This window comes from Canis aureus, chromosome 25 (genome assembly GCF_053574225.1).
Source record: "Canis aureus isolate CA01 chromosome 25, VMU_Caureus_v.1.0, whole genome shotgun sequence".
NCBI lineage: Eukaryota > Metazoa > Chordata > Mammalia > Carnivora > Canidae > Canis > Canis aureus.
This window is the reverse complement of record NC_135635.1, coordinates 44,880,001-44,899,852: the sequence shown is the minus strand read 5'-3', so window position 1 is coordinate 44,899,852 and position 19,852 is coordinate 44,880,001. Positions and strand designations below refer to the sequence as shown.

The window sequence follows — 19,852 nt, the reverse complement described above, 5'->3', positions numbered from 1 at the left end:
ATTATTATACTGAAGTTGGTGTCATATTCAACAGACACTGCACCCTCAATTCTCAACTTGGAGTCGATCCAAATGCCAACCAAAGCAGGCATCCTCTTTAACCCCCCCAGGGAAAAAAGAACAGGATCACAGCTTGGCCAAATACATATTTCTTTATAAGCTTGACAAAGGCACTGCATAAACATCTGAGCAATGGTCCACTGGATTTATATTAGACCATTAATACACAAACATTTCTTTTTAATTGAAGGCTGAGGGAAAAAAGCATGATGGAACTTGGATACTCTATAAAGACTAAATGATTTTATTTCCCCTATTCCTGTAAGAAAAGCTTTTCCAAAAGGGAGTGTATACCACCAACACCACAGGACACTTCATTTAAAATTGTTTACTTGCTTCCTATCCAAGAAAAAAAAATTTGTGTCACTAGACCCAGTTAATTATCAAGTATACTCAATTGCATGACCGCAGTAGGGGGAGCAAACCTGGAGAATGCCATGTCACAGGAAGCCTCTCCAGTCCACTCTCACAGACAAACTGCTAAAGAATAATAAGGGAATGGTAGTAAATTTTGTGTTCCATTCACTTTTTTTTTTCCACAGTAAATCACAGTTCGGAGCTAACAAATGCCCTGTTTATTCTCCCATTAGCTGTTACACTGGATTTTTTTTTAAAGATCATTCATTCATTCATTCATTCATTCATTCATGAGAGACACAGAAGGAGAGAGGCAGAGCCACAGGCAGCCCTCTGCAGGCTCCATGCAGGGAGCCCAACGTGGGACTCGATCCCAGGTCTCCAGGATCACGCCCTAGACTGAAGGCAGCAGCGCTAAACCGCTGAGCCATCAGGGCTGCCCTGGAAATTTTATTTACTTTATTCTTTACTCTCAGTTCAGAAAATGAGAATAAAAGGGCAGTCAAGTTAGCTACAGTTCCCCACTGATCTGTAAATACTAAAAATCCCTAATGGCCCAGACACTAAATATTCAACTTTGAGAGATTTAACACAAAACTTGCTTTATGAAAAACAAAATATCTCCTTTACAAAATCCCTGTGTGTTAATTCTCCTAAGACAGCAATCACTAGAAAGAATCTATGATTCTGCTTTGCATTTTCTTCACTAATTTTCAAACACTGATTAAAATTTCCTGTGCTCTGAGTAGATCCATAAATGTGTATACCCCTCCCCCAGCGCTCTCCATGCATCCCCTTTATCTTAGAAGGAATGTCTATAATCAGATTATAATGTTTTCTCATCCTCAGGTCCAAAGTACAGTATTCTAGAGTCAACTGGCCCCAATTATTTCTACCACCACTGTGAATGTAGGAAAACCTAATTTAGTTTTCAGGATCTAAGACCACATGCAAAAAAAAGTCTTGGTTCTATGAAACCTATATTAAAAAAAGCTAAGAGTCATAAAAATTTCTTTCTAAATATTTAATCAAGAATTCTCCAGAAATGTTTAACAAATGAATTTATTTATACATACTAACATAAACAGATTTACTTATGACTTTGGATCAGTCCCACCAGGTCCCCATCGGTCAGGTTATCAAGTAGCTTTAAACTTACCAGAGCCCCTGACTCTTTTCTCTAAGAAAGCAACCTCCAATTCCAGTTGCCATTTTAGAAGGGGAAAAAATGCCCACAATAGATCCCTAAAGAATCCGATAACGCATTATAAGATAGAGACAAAACATGCCAGCTGAACTAGAAATACTAAATCTGCATGAAAACTGGGAAATATCTATCTAAAGATTATATTGATTACTTACAGAATCCTTAGAAAGATTAGCACGTTGGCCATCACAGTTACGTAGAAGAGATTCAAGGGACTTGGAAATGGCATTTTACTATCTCTAGGCATCAACCACGCCCAACTTTGATCCTGTCTTATCTGAATTATCAATAAGACTTCTACTATGTTAACTTACATCAGGAAACACTTGTTTCCCAGATGGATATTTGAGTTTTATCACAACTTTATCATGTGTACTATAGGGAAACAAATGTGTTTTGTCTTAAACAGGACTAAAGTTATAAGACTGTTTCTGTCCCCATTTTGCCACAGATTATCTCCAAAGTAAACCAACAGCTAAGGTACTGCAACTCTCCTTAAAGATTCCTGTTTGGGAAGGGGTAAACATATAGCATAGAAATGATAACAAACTGTCATCTTACCTTACAAACAAATTCTTCCATTCTTTCCATAGCATGATGGGCTTGTAAAAGAGGGGACATACCCATAAACCCCTCATCTTCCTGAGAAGCTTCATCATTGCACTCATGTTCCTCAGAGATCTGTAAGGCAATCACAGAAAGTCAGAAACAGAGACCAGGAGCCAAATGAAACTATCAACACACTAACCTTGAAAAATTATAATGAAATAATTCCCTCTTAAAGTCAAAGCAAGGCCTCAAACAAGTAATGTCAGTTTATTATAGAATCATGAGTATTAAAAATGAACATCTGTTATTCTTCTCTGACAGACAGATGAAATACAAGAGCATTCCCATGGCCGTTTCAGTAGCAAATTCCTGGAGTAGCGTGAATGGTTTTTTTGTTTTAATAATTATATTCACAGATATATATGTATATATAATATATGTATATATATTCTCTCTCTCTCTCTCTCTCTCTCTCTCGAAATTGCTGAGGGGGAAAACTCCAAGAACCCCACTTGGTACATATAAAATCAATAATTGTAAATACAATGGGGGAGGGGAGGGGAGGAAAGAAATTTACTCAATTCTTAAGATATGCCAAGCATAAAAGAAAGGCCTTTGTATAGGCCATCTAAATTAATCCTGACAGTCTATTATTATTAGGTAAGTATTCTTATCACCATTTAACAAAGAACATTAGGCAAAGAGGTTAAAATAAGTTGCCCAAGGTTAAGACTAGTCAAGGAAAAAAGTAAAAACTCCCACACCCACTGTCTTTCCACATTCCTGACTAAAAGAAGAAGAAATAATCTGGTTAGACCTTAAGGGATAAATCAATAAAATTAAGATTTCTGTTTCCAGATGAAGCTTCATACTAGTTTAGATATAATGATACTGAGAAGGGCAATGGACCAGAAGTTAGGAGACCTAAGTAGTTAAGTGTGGTTTTGCCACTAATATAGATGGAACCATATATAGATTTCTCGATCTGAACCTCAACTTTCTCATTTCTATCTAAAATAAGGAGTTTAAAACTAAATAATCGGGATCCCTGGGTGGCACACCGGTTTGGCACCTGCCTTTGGCCCAGGGCGCGATCCTGGAGACCCGGGATCGAATCCCACGTCGGGCTCCCGGTGCATGGAGCCTGCTTCTCCCTCTGCCTGTGTCTCTGCTTCTCTCTCTCTGTGTGTGTGTGACTATCATAAATAAATAAAACTAAATAATCTCTACAGTCTTCCCTATTCTCTAAAATTCTGAGATTCTGCAACTTATTGAAAAATGATAGCACAACTCAGTGAAAAACGACAGCACTAATTGGAATTCTGTATCAAAGAGTCAGCTAGATAAACAGGACAAGTTAACATGACTGAATGAAGAAATGAATAACTTTCTATCTCCAGTCAGAAAATTGTTAAGGATGAATGTGTAGGCACAATAAGTAATCTACCACAATACTTGAATTTGAACATGTTTAAAAAGAAATCCTAAGATTTCATTTTCCTACTCTTCACTGTTCAAGATAACTAGGGGCTTAATATTAAGCAGCAGGTGAGACATGTTGCCTACCCAATCTCAATTGTTACAAAGTTATGTTCTCCAAGAAATCTATCTTGATTCTGCTTCTCTACTATTCTTACTTATAAAACATCCTCCATTCATTACTTCCCTAAAACTTACCTGTCTGTCCTTCAGTGCCCAGTTTTTCTCAACCTTTCTTTCATGACTGCCACCCTCCCCTCTCCCACCAAGCATTTTTAGATTGCTTCTTCCATCCTCAGGAAATTTTATTAACACAATATACTATATATCTGTGTACATACTAGGCCCTTTGGAGGGCTACAAACTGTGGAGGCCGAGAAAAATTAAGGCCATCCCACCTAAAGTTTAGCATTAGCACAAGTACAGCCATCTTAGGCCCCTGTGAATAAGAGCTGAACTTATGGGAAAAACTGCAGAATGTCCTCAATGTCCTTGGCAGGTAATCCCAGATCAGAAAGACAACAGAGCTCAGAATTGCCCTTGGCAGAGAATCCCATATCAGAAAGACAACAGAGCCCACGCCCATGGTAGAAAATCCCCTAGACCAGCCTATAAAAAACCCAGCTGTAACCCACTTCAGGGTCCAAGTCCAAGGCACTGCTCCGCTGTGTCGGGTATACTTGGACCCAAGCTCGAGCTTGTAAATAAACCCTCGTGTGTTTGCATCGGTGTCGGCTCCTTGGTGGTTTCTGGAATTCGCAATCTTGGGCACAACACAAACCACTGTAATATTTTAGAATTTTTCAATCCCCTCTAAATCAATTAAGTAATTTTCACCACAGAATGTATATATGCCCTACCTAATCCACAGCAACTGCCTCCTCTTCTGAACTTCTCTAGCAATTGAAATCTGTAGCCCTTATTTGACAATGAATATATCTGAGTTACAGCTCTTTTTTTACTGACTTACACTTTTTAATTTCATGCTTGACGGAATTTTGCTTTTTTTAATGTATCATTTCCTAAACGAGATTTTAAGTGCCTATGTGGTCTTCTTTCCCACTGGCCCCCAGAACAGTTCTGTGTAATGGGTTACATACTTCACTATGGCTCAAGTAATTAATGCTTTAAAATTCCTTCAACAAAAAAATTTAAAAGATGCCTAATTAAACATAAAATAAAAATGATAAAGTACCATTAAAACATCAACTTACAAATAAATTACGCCAACAGTTTCTAATAAAGCTACAAATAAATGAGCATATAAAGTAGGATTAGTTAAATGTTTCCTGCACCAACATAAGTAAAACCCAATTAAGTCGAAGAACTGGTCTGAAATGTCAATGGGATTACTTAGTGTCAGTAGTTTAGAATATCAGGCTAATAATACATTTGGATCTATAGAAGACTACTCCTAGAAAAAGGCAAGCCAGATTCCCTGGCAAAAGAAAGGGCACTTCACACAGTTAATCTTAGAAACTTAGATAAGAAAAAATGAGAATAGAATGCCTCTCTCCATAGGTACTCACAATATCTACATAAAAGAGAGATGAATGGTTCAACCTCTAACCATAAGGTTAGGGTTAATGACACTGTTGTTGGAGATAAATACGTGTTTATTGAAAGAAAAGTACATTCATAATGTAGGATGTATGGTCTGAGTCAAAAACCAACTAGTGGCCAATAAACATTGTTTATTCATTTGGTCAAACATTTTTTTAGGAAAAAGTGGCTTGCCATAATGGATTAAGAATGATTTTGAAGTCAGATAAACTGTGATTACTGATAAATTCTGTTATCTTTGACAAGATTACATTTAACCTAAGCATCAGTTTCCTTATCTGTGAAATGATTTTAAGAATCTGCTACAATGCAGATCTGTTTTAAGAATAAAAGATGATAAATAAAAAGAAACTATCATAGGTCTCAAGACTCAGAAGACAATAAATAAATGATGGTCTTTATTATGATGATGATGGGCTAGGTACTAGGAACATTAAAGTTAGTATCACAACTTGTTGGAGAAGATATGCATTAAGTAAATATAGCAATGAGCTAGTGAACTCTATGCAAAAGGTCTGATGCAAATAGAAAAAACAGTTAATTTAACTTTGACACTTGGGAAGTTTCCTAAAAAGGTAACATCTGAACCAAGACCTGAAAAATGTGTAAGAGATTCATGAGTCAGGCATGACAAGAGAAAGACATTAACTGATAAAGGCAACAGCATGTATCCAAAAACAGAGGAAAGAAAAAGAATACACAAAGAATACATAGTTTAGCACAGCTGGAGCAACAAGTAAATGTGATGTGAGACTAAAAACGTAAGTATAAAAACAATCCAAATGCCCATCAACAAATACATAAAATGTAGCATATACATATATAGAATATTACACTCAGTCATAAAAAGGAATGAAGTTCCCATATGTACTACCACATGGGTAAACATAACACTAAGTGAAATGTGCCACACACAAAGACAAATATTGTGCAATTCTGTTTATATGAAAAATCTAGAATAGGCAAATCTGCAGAGACTAAAAGTAGAGAAAGGGTACCAGAGGCTGAACTGGAAAGAGGGAATGGAAAGTTGTATTTCTTTTTTTTTTTTTTTTAATTTTTATTTATTTATGATAGTCACAGAGAGAGAGAGAGAGAGAGAGAGAGAGAGAGGCAGCGACATAGGCAGAGGGAGAAACAGGCTCCATGCACCGGGAGTCCGACGTGGGATTCGATCCCGGGTCTCCAGGATTGCACCCTGGGCCAAAGGCAGTTGCCAAACCGCTGCGCCACCCAGGGATCCCGAAAGTTGTATTTCAATAGGTACAGAGTTTCTGTATGGGATGATGAAAAATTGTGGAAATAGTGGTGATGGTCATTCAACACTGTGAATGTAGTATTGTACGCTGAAAAATGTCTAGAATGGCAAATTTTATGCTATATGTTTTACCACGATAAAATTTTCTTAAAAAAAAAAAAAAAAGACACAGGGGTCCATAGCACCATTATTTGTAACAGTCAAAAACCAGAAACAATCCAAATGTCCATCAATAAGAAAACGGAAAAACAAGTGTGACATATTTATGTAACAGAATACTACTCAGTAATTAAAAAGAACTGTAACTAACCTACAAAAGAGTATGGGTAAGTAGCAAAAACATGCTAATCATAAAGAGTATATACTAAATGATTCCACTTATATTAAGTCCAGCAACAAGCAAAGCAATCTATTGTGGTAAAAGTCAGAATAACAGTTATCTCTGGGAATAAGCAAGATGGAGAGAGGTTACAGACTTGAAAAAGGCATGAGAGAAGTTTCTGAAATGATGAAAATAATCTGAATCTTGTTCTGTGGTGATCATATGTAGGTAGTGTCATGGTGCTATATATTGAAGATCTGAGTAATTTTACTGTGTTTAAAACATTCCTCAATAAAATACTGTTTGTATAAATCATCCCTCAATAAAAATGCCCTTTTTTTTTTTTAAGATTTTATTTATTTATTCATGAGAGACACAGAGAGAGGCAGAGACACAGGCAGAGGAAGAAGCAGGCCCCATGCAGGGAGCCCGATGTGGGACTCGATCCCGGGACTCCAGGATCACACCCTGGGCCGAAGGTGAGTGCTAAACCACTGGGCCACCCAAGGATCCCAATAAAAATGTTTTCAAAAAGAAAAACAGGAGAGAGGAAAAGAGGTGCTATAGACTTTTCATATTAAAGGGTTTTAGGGGATCCCTGGGTGGCGCAGCGGTTTAGCGCCTGCCTTTGGCCCAGGGCGTGATCCTGGAGACCCGGGATCGAATCCCACGTCGGGCTCCCGGTGCATGGAGCCTGCTTCTCCCTCTGCCTGTGTCTCTGCCTCTCTCTCTCTCTCTCACTGTGTGCCTATCATAAATAAAAAATAAAAAAAATTAAAAAAAAATAAATAAAGGGTTTTAGGTTTTATTGTGTAGGCAAAGCTGAGCGTTTAAATTATGAGGTTGGGCCAACCTGAACACAATTATATTTGTTTTTAGAAACTTACTTTGGCAACAGAGAGAAGGCAACAATGAAGAAGGGAGGCAGGAAAGAAGAGAAATAAATCAATACTTACCAAAGTCTAAAGCAGTTGTTCTCAACTAGAGGCAATTTTGCCTGACCCCCAACCTAAAGGACATCTGGCAATATCTAGAATCATCTTTACTTGTCACAAGGAGAGGAAATGATACTGGCAACTAGTAGGTAGGGGCCAGGATTCTGTTAAACATCCAATAATGCAAAAGACAGTTCTCCAAAACAAAGAACTATCTGGTTAAAATGTTAACAGCCAATGAGAAACTGATCTAAAGAAATGATGACGGAAGATCTATACACCCACTACAGTATTATGTGATGACAGAAGATCTATACACCCACTATGGTATTATGTGTTCATATCAGAAAAAATAATACTTTATCAGATACTTCATACTTCTTACCAATAAGTGGTTACTAGTGCCACTAGCTAAGCTAAATGGCAACCATTCATTCAAAAAATATACAAAGTACTCATTGAGCAGCTACCATCTGACAGACAAAGAATCTGAGGCTAAATGATTTGCCCAAGATCACTAGAAAATACCAGTCAAGGGAAGCCCGGGTACCTCAGCAGTTAGCGCCGCCTTCAGCCCAGGTTGTGATCCTGGAGACCCGGGCTCCAGTGCTCTGTCTCTCTCATGAATAAATAAATAAAAATCTTTAAAAAGAGAAGAAGACGACGACAAAGAAGATGAAGAAGAAGACGACGACGACGACCACCACCACCACCATGAAGACGAAGACGAAGAAGGAGGAGGAGGAGGAGGAGGAGAAAATACCAGTCAAGAAGTTCAACTCAGGTCCATACAAGTTCCAAAGTTCACGCTGTAGTCTTTCCACTCTCTTGTTTTCTAATTATAAAAGTGCCTGATTTTGTAGGTAACAGACATTTGACTGAAAGACGACAAATATACAGGCAGGCCTTGCTTTCTAGTAGTGCAGGATAGTAAAAATGACTGTGCAAGCCAAAATCATGTAGAGCAATCTTATAAACAATAAGGAAAATGGCTATTCTGTGACCTTTAAAAATTAACAAAATATTAAAAACTGTCAATTATAAATGTACAAGGAAATTTCAAAAACAGTAAAACCAGTATGCTATATTTTACAACAGAAACATTGAGAATTAAGTATTTATTTGTAAAAAAACTTACCAAGAGTAATTTGAACGGTGCAGGTCTTTTTTTTTTTTTTAAGTAGGCTCTATACCCCATGTAGGGTTTGAACTCACAACCCCGAGATTAAGAGTCACCTGCTTTGCCTGCTTTATTGACTGAGCCAGCTAGGCGCCTCAGTGCTTGCCTTCTTATCAAATAAATTACAATACAAAGTAAGCATCTTTTCTCTGCCTTGGCAAATTGTCCATATTCTAAGTTTGGATCAGCTTTCAACATTTCATTCTTTGTGCTTTCATGTCATGAAATTCCTAGAAGCTTTCCTTTAGATTTAACTCTTTTGCCTATATCACTTCTCTGGACATCTTCAACCTTTTTGTCACAAACGCTTTACTCCTTTATGTTGACAAGTGTGCCCCCACTATGTCCTTCTGGCTGCACATCTAGAATATCTTTACGTGGTAGCAGGGTCAACATTCCCCATCCCAATCAGGTTATTTCTTCTATAGCCATTTATGTTTGTTCTGACATACAATTGCAGCAGTATCAGTTTCATTTCATTGCTTTTACCTTTATTACCCAATTCCCCTTCTAATTATCTATTTTTGTAAAAAGTCACATGTTTTTATTAATGGGAAACAACACAATCGTAGACTTCGTTGTCTTATGCATTAAATAGAGGATAGATGTACGATAGCCAGTCAGTCATGAAGACTTTCAAAGAAGTGACATGACTGGTCACTAATCATGATGCATATCTACTATTTGCACAGTAGATTGTAGACTGTAGACTGAAGACTGAAGAACTAGCACAAAAGTTTGTACTTCGTGCAATTACAGTAAATACACCACAGTAAGTGAAATTTGAGCCATAGTATTGAGGGCCTGGTATCATTTAACTAACTAACCCATGATAACTGAAACTCATGCATATTGAAACCTTGCCAAAGCATTAAAGCTGCTTGTCCACATTTTCTCTTCTCATCTTTTACAACTGCCCTTTCTATCCAAAATAGTGCTTCTAAAAAAACTAAACTCAATATAATGCAAGCCTGTATGTAAGACAAGGATTTCATTTCTAAGATACAGAACTACATCCAGTTTTCTAAGTCAGTTTTTTCTTAATAAATACCAAAAGTAATACAGCTAACCTGAACGTGGATTTGAATAGCACAGAACCACTTACACAGGAATTTTTTACAGTATAATACCATAAATATATTTTCTCTTCTTTATGGTCTTCTTAATATAATACTTCTTTCCTCTAGCTTAGACAGTATATAATACTGTATATAATAATAGATCTATAAAATATGTGTTAATCAACTTGATATGTTATGGTAAGGTTTCCAATCAACCGTGGGTTACCAGTAGTTAAGTTTTGGGGGAAGTCAAAAGTTACACACAGATTTTTGAAAAGTTAGCAACCCTAACCCTGCACTGTTCAAGGGTCAACTACAATTCCTCTCTAGTAGTCTAGTATATGCTTTGGAGGCAGAATGTGGTCAGTGGTCAGAAATACATAACCCAGTAAAGATAAATATCCATCCCAGTATGTCAGCAAAATTTGAGTATTTATAAAAGAATGTTTCATTCAGAAGTACAAAGTACTAAGTCTGTTAATTTATCAAGTATTATCTCCAGTTCTCACCCTCCTAAAACAGAAGACTCACAAATACATCCTCAAAAAACAAGCATCCAAAATACTAGCCCATAATTAGCTATTTATTGTGTTCAAGCACTATGGAGTTACTAATTAAGAGAGCTACACAGAGTGGGTGGAAGTAAACACAGTTTCCTGGATTAGACAGAGGATAACAAGAAACAATAAAGTGGTAGTGTCAAACACTGGCTAGAACATAGAATTAAAAAATGCTTTCTCTAGGGTACTGGAGCAACTTCATAGTTATGTCACACAACAATGGTTTAGAAAGCCTATCCTGGGCACTTTGACTTTGAATATTAACTCTAAACTACCCTGTCAAGAGCAGAAATGACTTTCAATTTCCCATTAGCAGGCACTAAACCACGGTACCCAAAGATCTCTCTTTCAAAAATAGCAACTGTATAAAGATGATCACATACATTGTTAAATACATGATATATTCTGTTTCTGTTGTCATATTCTAATCCTCATCAAAACAAATTATGAAGAGAAACGACACTGTGAAAGATTAAGCGATTAAAACCAAAGCTGCATTAAAAAAGGCATAAAATTTAATTCTGTAAGGCTTTCTACGAATGAATTACTCTATTTAAACTTAAAGAAAGGTCAATGCGCTGAAGTACAAAACCACTTTTAAATATTTTTCTCCTACATTCAATTTAGTCCATCTGTGAAAAGACTAAGTTAAAAAAATTATTATACATCAGGGGGGCACCTGGGTGGCTGAGTTGGTTAAGTGTCTACCTTCAGCTCAGGTCATGACCTCAGGGTCCTAGAATCAAGCTCCATGTTGGTTCCCCTGCTCAGTGGGGAGTTGGCTTCTTCCTCTTTCTCTGCCCCTCCCCCACTTGTGTTCTCTAATAAATAAATAAAATCTTTAAAAAAAATTATTATACTTCAAAAAACAATGATATCCAACTTTGATGATCTATCCACAGTGCAACAACCTAAAATAACAATTCTGTAAAGTATATTTTGCCTTAATGATAAAGATGAATGCCTTTAAGATCAGTCTAATATGGAAAGAATTCATTTGGGCATTTACCTGTTTTATCCAAACTCAGTTCAATTCCATTAATTCCGTTAACAAATGTCTACTAAAATATTCTTAAATAGATGAGTAAAGAATAATCTTTGTCTTACATGAGCTTACAACCTAATGAGGGGCTGACTTAGCCATATAAATGATTAAAATAGAAATAAGGTATAACTAGTTTAAAGGTGGGTAGGGAGATGTGGAGCTCAGAAAATGTTGCATGAGAAAGAGAATTCTGGAAAGATGAAAGAGAATCGTCAAGAGGGGGAAAAAGCAAAAGCACCCCTTTGAAGACAAGATATCCATGCAGTTCGATCGAAACTAAGGATGCATTCAGGAAAACAGCAAGACACAAATTATAAACGTAAATATTAGTTGAAGTAGACAGAATGTCACAGAGATTCACAATTGTAATACCTTCCACAGTTAGAAAATAAAGATCAAGGAAATGGTAAAATACCTCATTACCCTGAAATACTGGGCTTGGGACAATAAATCTTTGGTTAAAATTTGTCTGCCTTTATGGATGTCACTGAGCACTGATATCTTCTGCATTCACGTACAGCTTAGTTATGAGGACTAAGATCTAAGGCCCCTATTTTATCACCTGTTCCAGGGAATTCCTGCCAAGAAAGGTAAGAATATAAATCAGTAAATAACTTTATTATTAGTTGTAGAAACTTCTCAAAAACTCATTTAACTAAACAACAGACTGCTCAACCAGACCCTTAGTATAATCAATTGTTCAACTGGATGAATCTGTTCACTTATCAAACAAATATTTGTTAATCAAGACTTGCTCCACCAATCCTATCTATCAAATCACAAACTCTGCAATGCCAATATGATTGTTGTATTCTTTTTCTTTAAAAAAGATTTGAGAGAGGGCAGCCCAGGTGGCTAAGCAGTTTAGCGCCACCTTCCGCCCAGGGTAGAATTCTGGAAACCCAGGATCGAGTGCCACGTCTGGCTCCCTGCATGGAGCCTGCTTCTCCTTCTGCCTGTGTCTCTGCCTCTCTCTCTCTCTTTCTCTGTCTCTCATGAATGAATAAATAAAATCTTTAAAAAAAAAAAAAAGATTAGAGAGAGAGAGTGCGCACGTGCGCAGAGGGGCAGAGGGAGAAGAGAGAAACTCTTAAGCAGACGCTGTGCTGAGCGCAGAGCCCAATGTAGGGCTTGATCTCATTACCCTGAGATAACAATCTGAGTCAAAATCAAGAGTTGGATGTTCAACCAACTAAGCCACCCAGGCACCCCATGAATGCTGTATTCAAAGACTTGACTTAAACTACTAGAACCCAGACCCTCAAACCCTATAAATATCCATCCATGACCTCTCCTTTGTAAAACATTACTAGGATGTTTTACAGTGGTATGCACTTACTGCAGCCAAGTAATAAACTTGGCTTAGTTTGAGCAACAGGTAACTTAATGGTCTTTTTGGAAAGTTAACAGGCTGGATCCAGCTTAAAATTTAAAATCTGGGACAGCCCGGGTGGCTTGGTGGTTTGGCGCCATCTTCAGTCCAGGGCCTGATCCTGGAGACTGGGGATTGAGTCCCAGGTCAGGCTCCCTGCATGGAGCCTGCTTCTCCCTCTGCCTGTGTCTCTGCCTCTCTCTCTCTCTCTCTCTCTCTCTCTCATGAATAAAAAAATAAATCTTTAAAAAAATGTTTTTTAATCTGAAATGTGTAGCTAAAGCTTTTTAAAAAAAAGGAAAATGAGAAAAGGTGTTAGTAAGCTGATATAGCTAACAAATACACAGGGGTTAATGGAAATTAAGGTGTCTACAGAAAATGAAAGCTGAGGGACACCTGGGTGGCTCAGCAGTTGAGCACCTGTCTTCAGCTCAGGGCATGATCCCAGGGTGCAGGACTGAGTCCCACATCAGGCTCCTTGCAGGAAGCCTACCTCTCCTTCTGCCTGTGTCTCTGCCTTTCTCTCTCTGTGTCTCTCATGAATAAATAAATTAAAAATCTTGAAAGAAAGAAAGAAAAGAAAGAAAAGAAAGAAAAGAAAGAAAGAAAGAAAGAGAAAGAAAGAAAGAAAGAAAGAAAGAAAGAAAGAAAGAAAGAAAGAAAGAAAGAAAGAAAGAGGAAGGAAGGAAGGAAGGAAGGAAGGAAGGAAGGAAGGAAGGAAGAAAGAAAGAAAAGAAAAGAGAAAAGAAAAGAGAAAGAAAATGAAAGCTGAAAGAGAAAGCACTGATGAATGCATCTCCTGAACTGTCCAGTAAAATAAGTACAATATCTAATGTATATGGACATTCATTTTGGACTGCCTAAAAATATATATACTCTTAGCCTATACAGACTAGTTATCTCTATCAAAGCCTAACAGAAAAGATCTTTAAAATCATCCAATTTTTTTATTGTCACATAGCAACTCTCTCTAATCTTAACTGAATGTCCTAAATACACTTCCTCCAGAAAAGAAAATGCAGGGATCAGCAGACAATAGTCTATTTACAATTTAACTTTCTTAGGATAAAGTAATATAGAGTGGCATTCTTACAAGTTTGGTTAAAGCAAAACTGCTCAATAAGTAATTCCTAGGTTAAAGGAGTAAAAGTTGGCTCCTAATCCCCATTTATGAAGAAGAATCTAGAGTAAAGGAAAAGTAAGGCAATCATAAAGGCTGCTGCTCTCTTCGACTTAATACCTTGAAAATTCAGAGATGTGAAGAAAACCTGTAAAACTAAAGATCAGGGCAATCTGGATGCCTCTTTTGTGGCTTTGTCTTAGCTTTCAAAACCCTTAAATAGGGCAGCCCCTGTGGCGCAGCGGTTTAGCGCCGCTTGCAGCCGGGGGTGTGATCCTGGAGACCCAGGATCAGGTCCCGCGTCGGGCTCCTTGTATGGAGCCTGCTTCTCCCTCTGCCTGTGTCTCTGCCTCTCTCTCTCTCTGTCATAAACAAATAAAAACTTAAAAAAAAAAAAAAAAAACCCTTAAATATACTTTAGCATATATAGTTAAAGGAATCCCGGTTTTAGAGAAGAAATGGCCTATTCATTTTAACCAATATACCACATTATATATTTCAAAAATAATTTTGGATGATAAAAAGTACTGCACCAGAAGTCTAGAGACCTGGATTTTAGGCCTCAATTGTCTAGGCTTTCTTGCTACCAAACCTTCCACTACTTTGCACTCTTGATCCTTCATTCTAACTATGCTGAACACTTCCCAGGTTTAGACACCAGTACATACCAATGTATACTCAATACATGTTAGCTATTATTGGTACTATTCCCTAAAAAGCATCGTGCTATTTTTTACTTTTGTGTCTTCACATCTGTTGTTCCCTCTGCTTAGACTATCCTTAGTTTTTTCTCTTAGTTAACTCTGAAACTCAAGTTTTGCCTCCCTAGACCCTAGGTGATGACAGAATTGCTCCCACAGTACCCTGCACAATCACACAACCAATACCACAAACGTATTGATTTCCTTGTCTGTCCCTCCAACTGGACTGTCAGCTGTTTAAGAGCAGAGACTATGTTTTATTTTTGTATTCCCAGAATGCCAATACATCCTTAAATAAAACAAAACACAAATACAACGCTGGGGTGCCTGGGTGGCTCAGTTGGTTAAGCATCCGACTCTTGGTTTTGGCTCAGGTCATGATCTTAGGGTCCTGAGACTGAGTCCCTCGTTGGGCTCCTCACTGAGTGTGGAGTCTGCTTATCCCTTCCCCTCCCCCTTGTTCTCTCTCTTTCTTTAAAAATAAATACATAAAATTCTAAAAAACAAAACAAAAACCTAAAAAATATCTGCAGAAAGAATAAATGCATGCATCTTTACTAAACTAAATTTGGTATTCCCTCCACTCTGACATTCTAGGAACCAAGTTTGGATACTTGGAAGAAAGCTGAGACTATTTAATAGAAATCAGGACATCAAAAGGAAAAGCTGATGGGGGAGGGAACAGGCTAAATTAGTTCAATTTAAAGCAGTTTAAGGAAAAAATAAATAAAAATAAATAAAACAGTTTAAGGTCCAATAAAGAGGTCAGTACTAAGATGAGAGATTTAAAAATCACCTTTGTGAAAAGACTGTTAAAGTCAAGGATGGCTGAGATGGAAGAGTAAGTTCGGGATGTGACTACTAGGATTTATTGTAATTACCGGACTACTATTACAAAGGAAGGACAGGGTAACAGAATTCTTATTTATTGTGCACTAACTACATGCTGGACACTTACTAAGTGCCTTTATAAACTAAATAATCAAATCCTCGGGATCCCTGGGTGGCGCAGCGGTTTGGTGCCTGCCTTTGGCCCAGGGCGTGATCCTGGAGACCCGGGATCGAATCCCACGTCGGGCTCCCGGCATGGAGCCTGCTTCTCCTTCTGCCTGTGTCTCTGCCCCTCTCTCTCTCTCTCTGTGTGACTATCATAAATAAATAAAAATTTATAAAAAAAAAAAAAAAAAAAAATCAAATCCTCAGCAACCTTCTGAGATGAGTATTTCTATTCTCATTTTATGATGTGGAAAACCAGATCAAGCGTAGTAAATAAAGAAATGCAATCTAAGGGAAGTTACATAGCTCCCAGTGGTACCTTGATTCCCAGCCTAATGACATTATCTTATATAAATGAAGTACATTCCTGGTCAATTTCCTTCACGCACTTTGTTTCAAACTAATATTAAATATATGATCATATGAGGGTCTGTTAAATGTTTTTAATGTTTAAAGGGGGAAAGGGGTCATTCCTGATCCAGCAATTCCCCTCCTAGGTATAGAGCTAACAGAAATGCGACTATACATTCACCAGAAGACAAGTACTAAAATAGTTATAGAAATACTATTTAGAAGAGCCCAGAACTTGAAACAACCCACTAGCTATCATTAAGAGAACGTATTATAGTCACACAAAGAAAACTAAAGGACAGTAAAAATGAACAAAACTACAGCTACACAAGGTATAGATGAATTTCACAAACATGATGCTGAGTGAAAGAAGCCAGATACAAGAGTATTTAATGGTTCCAATGACATGAAGTATAAAAATAGGCAAAACTAATCTATACCATTAGAAATCAGGACAATGGTTACCTCTGGGAAAAGGACGGGCTTCACTATGGAGGAGGGAAGGCATTAAGGGGACCTCTAGGGGTATTGGTTACACAGGTTACCATATATGCACTTTTCTGTATGCATTATACACTTCAATAATGTTTTTGTTGTTTTTTTCTTAAAAACGTTGGGAAATAAAAATATAGAAAAGATAAGAGATTTAAATCTAGGTCTCTCTGAACCCAAAACTTTGCTTTTGTTTTTCCTTTTCTTTTTAAAAACTGCTTCCTTAGAGATTACTGAAGCACAGTAGCTTCACTAAATAAAAACAAACTTGGTTTAAGTGATAAAAGTAGCTATTACATAGTAATTTAATAAGCAAAGACACCTAATTAGACCAATCCATGAAAAACTAATTATGACCTTCATTTATCTTTTATCCTCTAACAAAGAAGAGTTTACAACTATAGTAGGGGAACCACAGAAATGTGGAGGTTGAGAAAACTTAGATATCACCTGGTTCTAACAACTCATTTCAATATTAAGAAAATGAGGCCCAAAGAAATAACGAAAATTGGCCAAAATCACACAACTCGCTGGTAGTGGACCAGGGCCAAAACTTAGGTTCAATCATTCATTGTTTATGAATGAACTATTTTAAGTACTGGGGATAAGAATTATGTTCGGATTAGCAAAAACAGTAACTATCTTTTTTTTTTTTTAAAGATGACTACAAAGTATAATAACAATATGTAATAGATTATGCCTGGTCCTTAAACAGGCATAGAAAAAGAATCTGCCTAAGATGATTTTTTTTCTTAAGATCTTTATTTATTTATTCCTGAGAGACACAGGCAGAGACACGGGCAGAGGGGAGAAGCAGGCTCCACGCAGGGAGCCCGATGTGGGACTCGATCCCAGCACTCTGGGATCATGCCCTGAGCCAAAGGCAGACGCTCAAGCATTGAGCCACCCAGGCATCCCTCTAAGATGAAATTTAAGCAAATCTTTTCTTATTGACACAAATGATGTGCCATATCCAACATTTGTAAGTACTTTCCATGTACCACACACAGTTCTCACTACCACACTATGAGACAAAGTACACACTATCAGGTATTCCATTTACGGATAAGGACATACTCAGTTACTCTGGGCCTAGGTTTAACTGCCAAAGTTTCATCAGTCTAGAACCTATACATACACATCTTATGAAAAGGAGAAGGCTATAATCACTAGTTCCCAAAACTTAAGTGTGCCCCCAGATTCATGTGAGGGAGCTTATGAAAAATAGATTCCTATTCCAGAGATTTTAAAGTACGGTTAACCCTTAAACAACCAAGGGGTGGGGCACTGCCTCCCCAAGTAGTCAAAAATCCACATAAAACTTTGGATTCTTCAAAAACTTACCTAATTGTCTACTATGGACCAAAAGCCTTACCAATAACATTATAACATAAACAGTTGATTAACACATATTTTGTATGTTATATACTGTATTCTTACAATGAAGTAAGCTAAAGAAAATGCTACTAAAAAATCATAAATAGGGGATCCCTTGATGGCTCAGCGGTTTAGTGCTTGCCTTTGGCCCCGGGCGTGGTCCTGGAGTCCCAGGATCGAGTCCCACATCGGGCTCCCTGCATGGAGTCTGCTTCTCTCTCTGACTGTGTCTCTGCCTCTCTCTCTCTCTGTGTCTCTCATGAATAAATAAAAAATTTTTAAAAAATCATAAATAAGAGAATCTATATTTATAGTATTGGTGGTACTGCATATTTCAAAAAAATCCATGCATGAGTAGACTCATGCAGTTTAAATCTGTATTGTTCAAGGGTCAACTGTATTTGATTTCTAGTCCTCTGTTTTTTAAAAAAAAATTAGTTTTTTTTTAAGATTTTATTTATTTTTTTCATGAGAGACACTGAGAGAGAGAGAGAGAGAGAGAAAGAAAGAGAGAGAGAGAGAGAGAGAGAGAGAGAGAGAGGGGCAAGAGACACAGGCAGAGGGAGAAGCAGGCTCCACACGGGAAGCCCGATGTGGGACTTGATCCTGGGACTCCAGGATCATACCCTGGGCCTAAGGCAGGCCAAACCGCTGAGCCACCCAGGGATCCCTAGTTTCTTAAGGAATAAAGTAAATTAACCTCTCCACTGCCTCAAATAAAGGACTCTCACACATAGGGAAATGAATGCAACTGTACAGATATTTCATTTGAAGCTCCCTAAGAGTCAATTCCACAATTACAATGGATCAGTACCACAAACAGGGCCTCCTTTTCCACAATTTTGACTATCTATGATAAGTGTCCTTTAAAATGTATTAAAGACAAATAACCACTCAAACTGCCAAATCACACTTTCGACAATAAACCAGTGAAAGGAAAATCCAGCCCCATGAAGAGAAGTAGTATATTAAGTCTTCTAATAAGAGTCCCAGTGTATCACTCACATAAATTCAATGGAACCTCTGTTTCTTCATCTGCAAAACAGATTTTACTAACACCTACTCTATAAGGCTACTCTAGGAATGAATGAGATGATATGTGTAAAAGAGCTTAGAAAGTTGCCTCACACGTTCGTTGTACAGGCTCAAAAAATATCATTCTTCTGATAAATAATAAAAATACACTTATTCTATCATGGATTAAAAAAGTATGTTAACTAATTTTCCCTGAACTCAAAACAGCATACTCCAATATTCTCTTTCTGTACATCTCTTTATGGAAACTACTTGAAACAGTTTAGACCTAGAACACTATATTGGCTACTGATAAATTCATTCAACAACTATGTGTTATATGCCTACCATGAATCAAAAAGACTGGGCTTGAATCTGAGGATGGGGTGATAAAACTCAAGATTTGTTCCACCATGGAACACAGTCTGCAAGCAAAAATAATTACTAAACATCTAATCAAACAAATACATAATTACAAGTTACGGTGTGTACTGTGATGAAATATAAAAGACATGATTAAATATATGAGTGGGAAAGATGAAATAGAAATCAGCTGCCTAGAGTTAGGGTGTGGAGATAGGAATGATAGCTAGCTAATGGATAAAAGATTTACTCAGAGATAATAAAAATATTCTAAATTAAACTGTTCTGATGGTTGCATAATTCTGTGAATATACTAAAACTTGAATTGTACACTATAAATGGGTGAATTTTATATATGATTATCTCAATATTTCTTAAAATGGTGAACTGTGAGTAACTGTGACATTTTCCTTTAACAAACAGCAAAAAATCTAATTCAATTTCCAAATATTCCTCAGAGTATACAGAGATTGGTCTTTCTGTGAACCAT

At 37.2% G+C, this 19,852-nt stretch overlaps 1 protein-coding gene across 10 annotated transcripts in view; it reads right to left on the bottom strand.

Annotated features, from left to right (window-relative positions):
* Window positions 1–19,852, bottom strand: part of ADIPOR2 (adiponectin receptor 2) — a 146,160-nt gene that overhangs the window by 12,921 nt on the left and 113,387 nt on the right. For all 10 annotated transcript variants that reach the window (XM_077871639.1, XM_077871638.1, XM_077871637.1 and 7 more), the window contains one exon: window positions 2,186–2,305. In XM_077871639.1, the coding sequence (XP_077727765.1) occupies window positions 2,186–2,305 (120 nt within the window). The remainder of the gene's footprint in view (window positions 1–2,185; window positions 2,306–19,852) is intronic.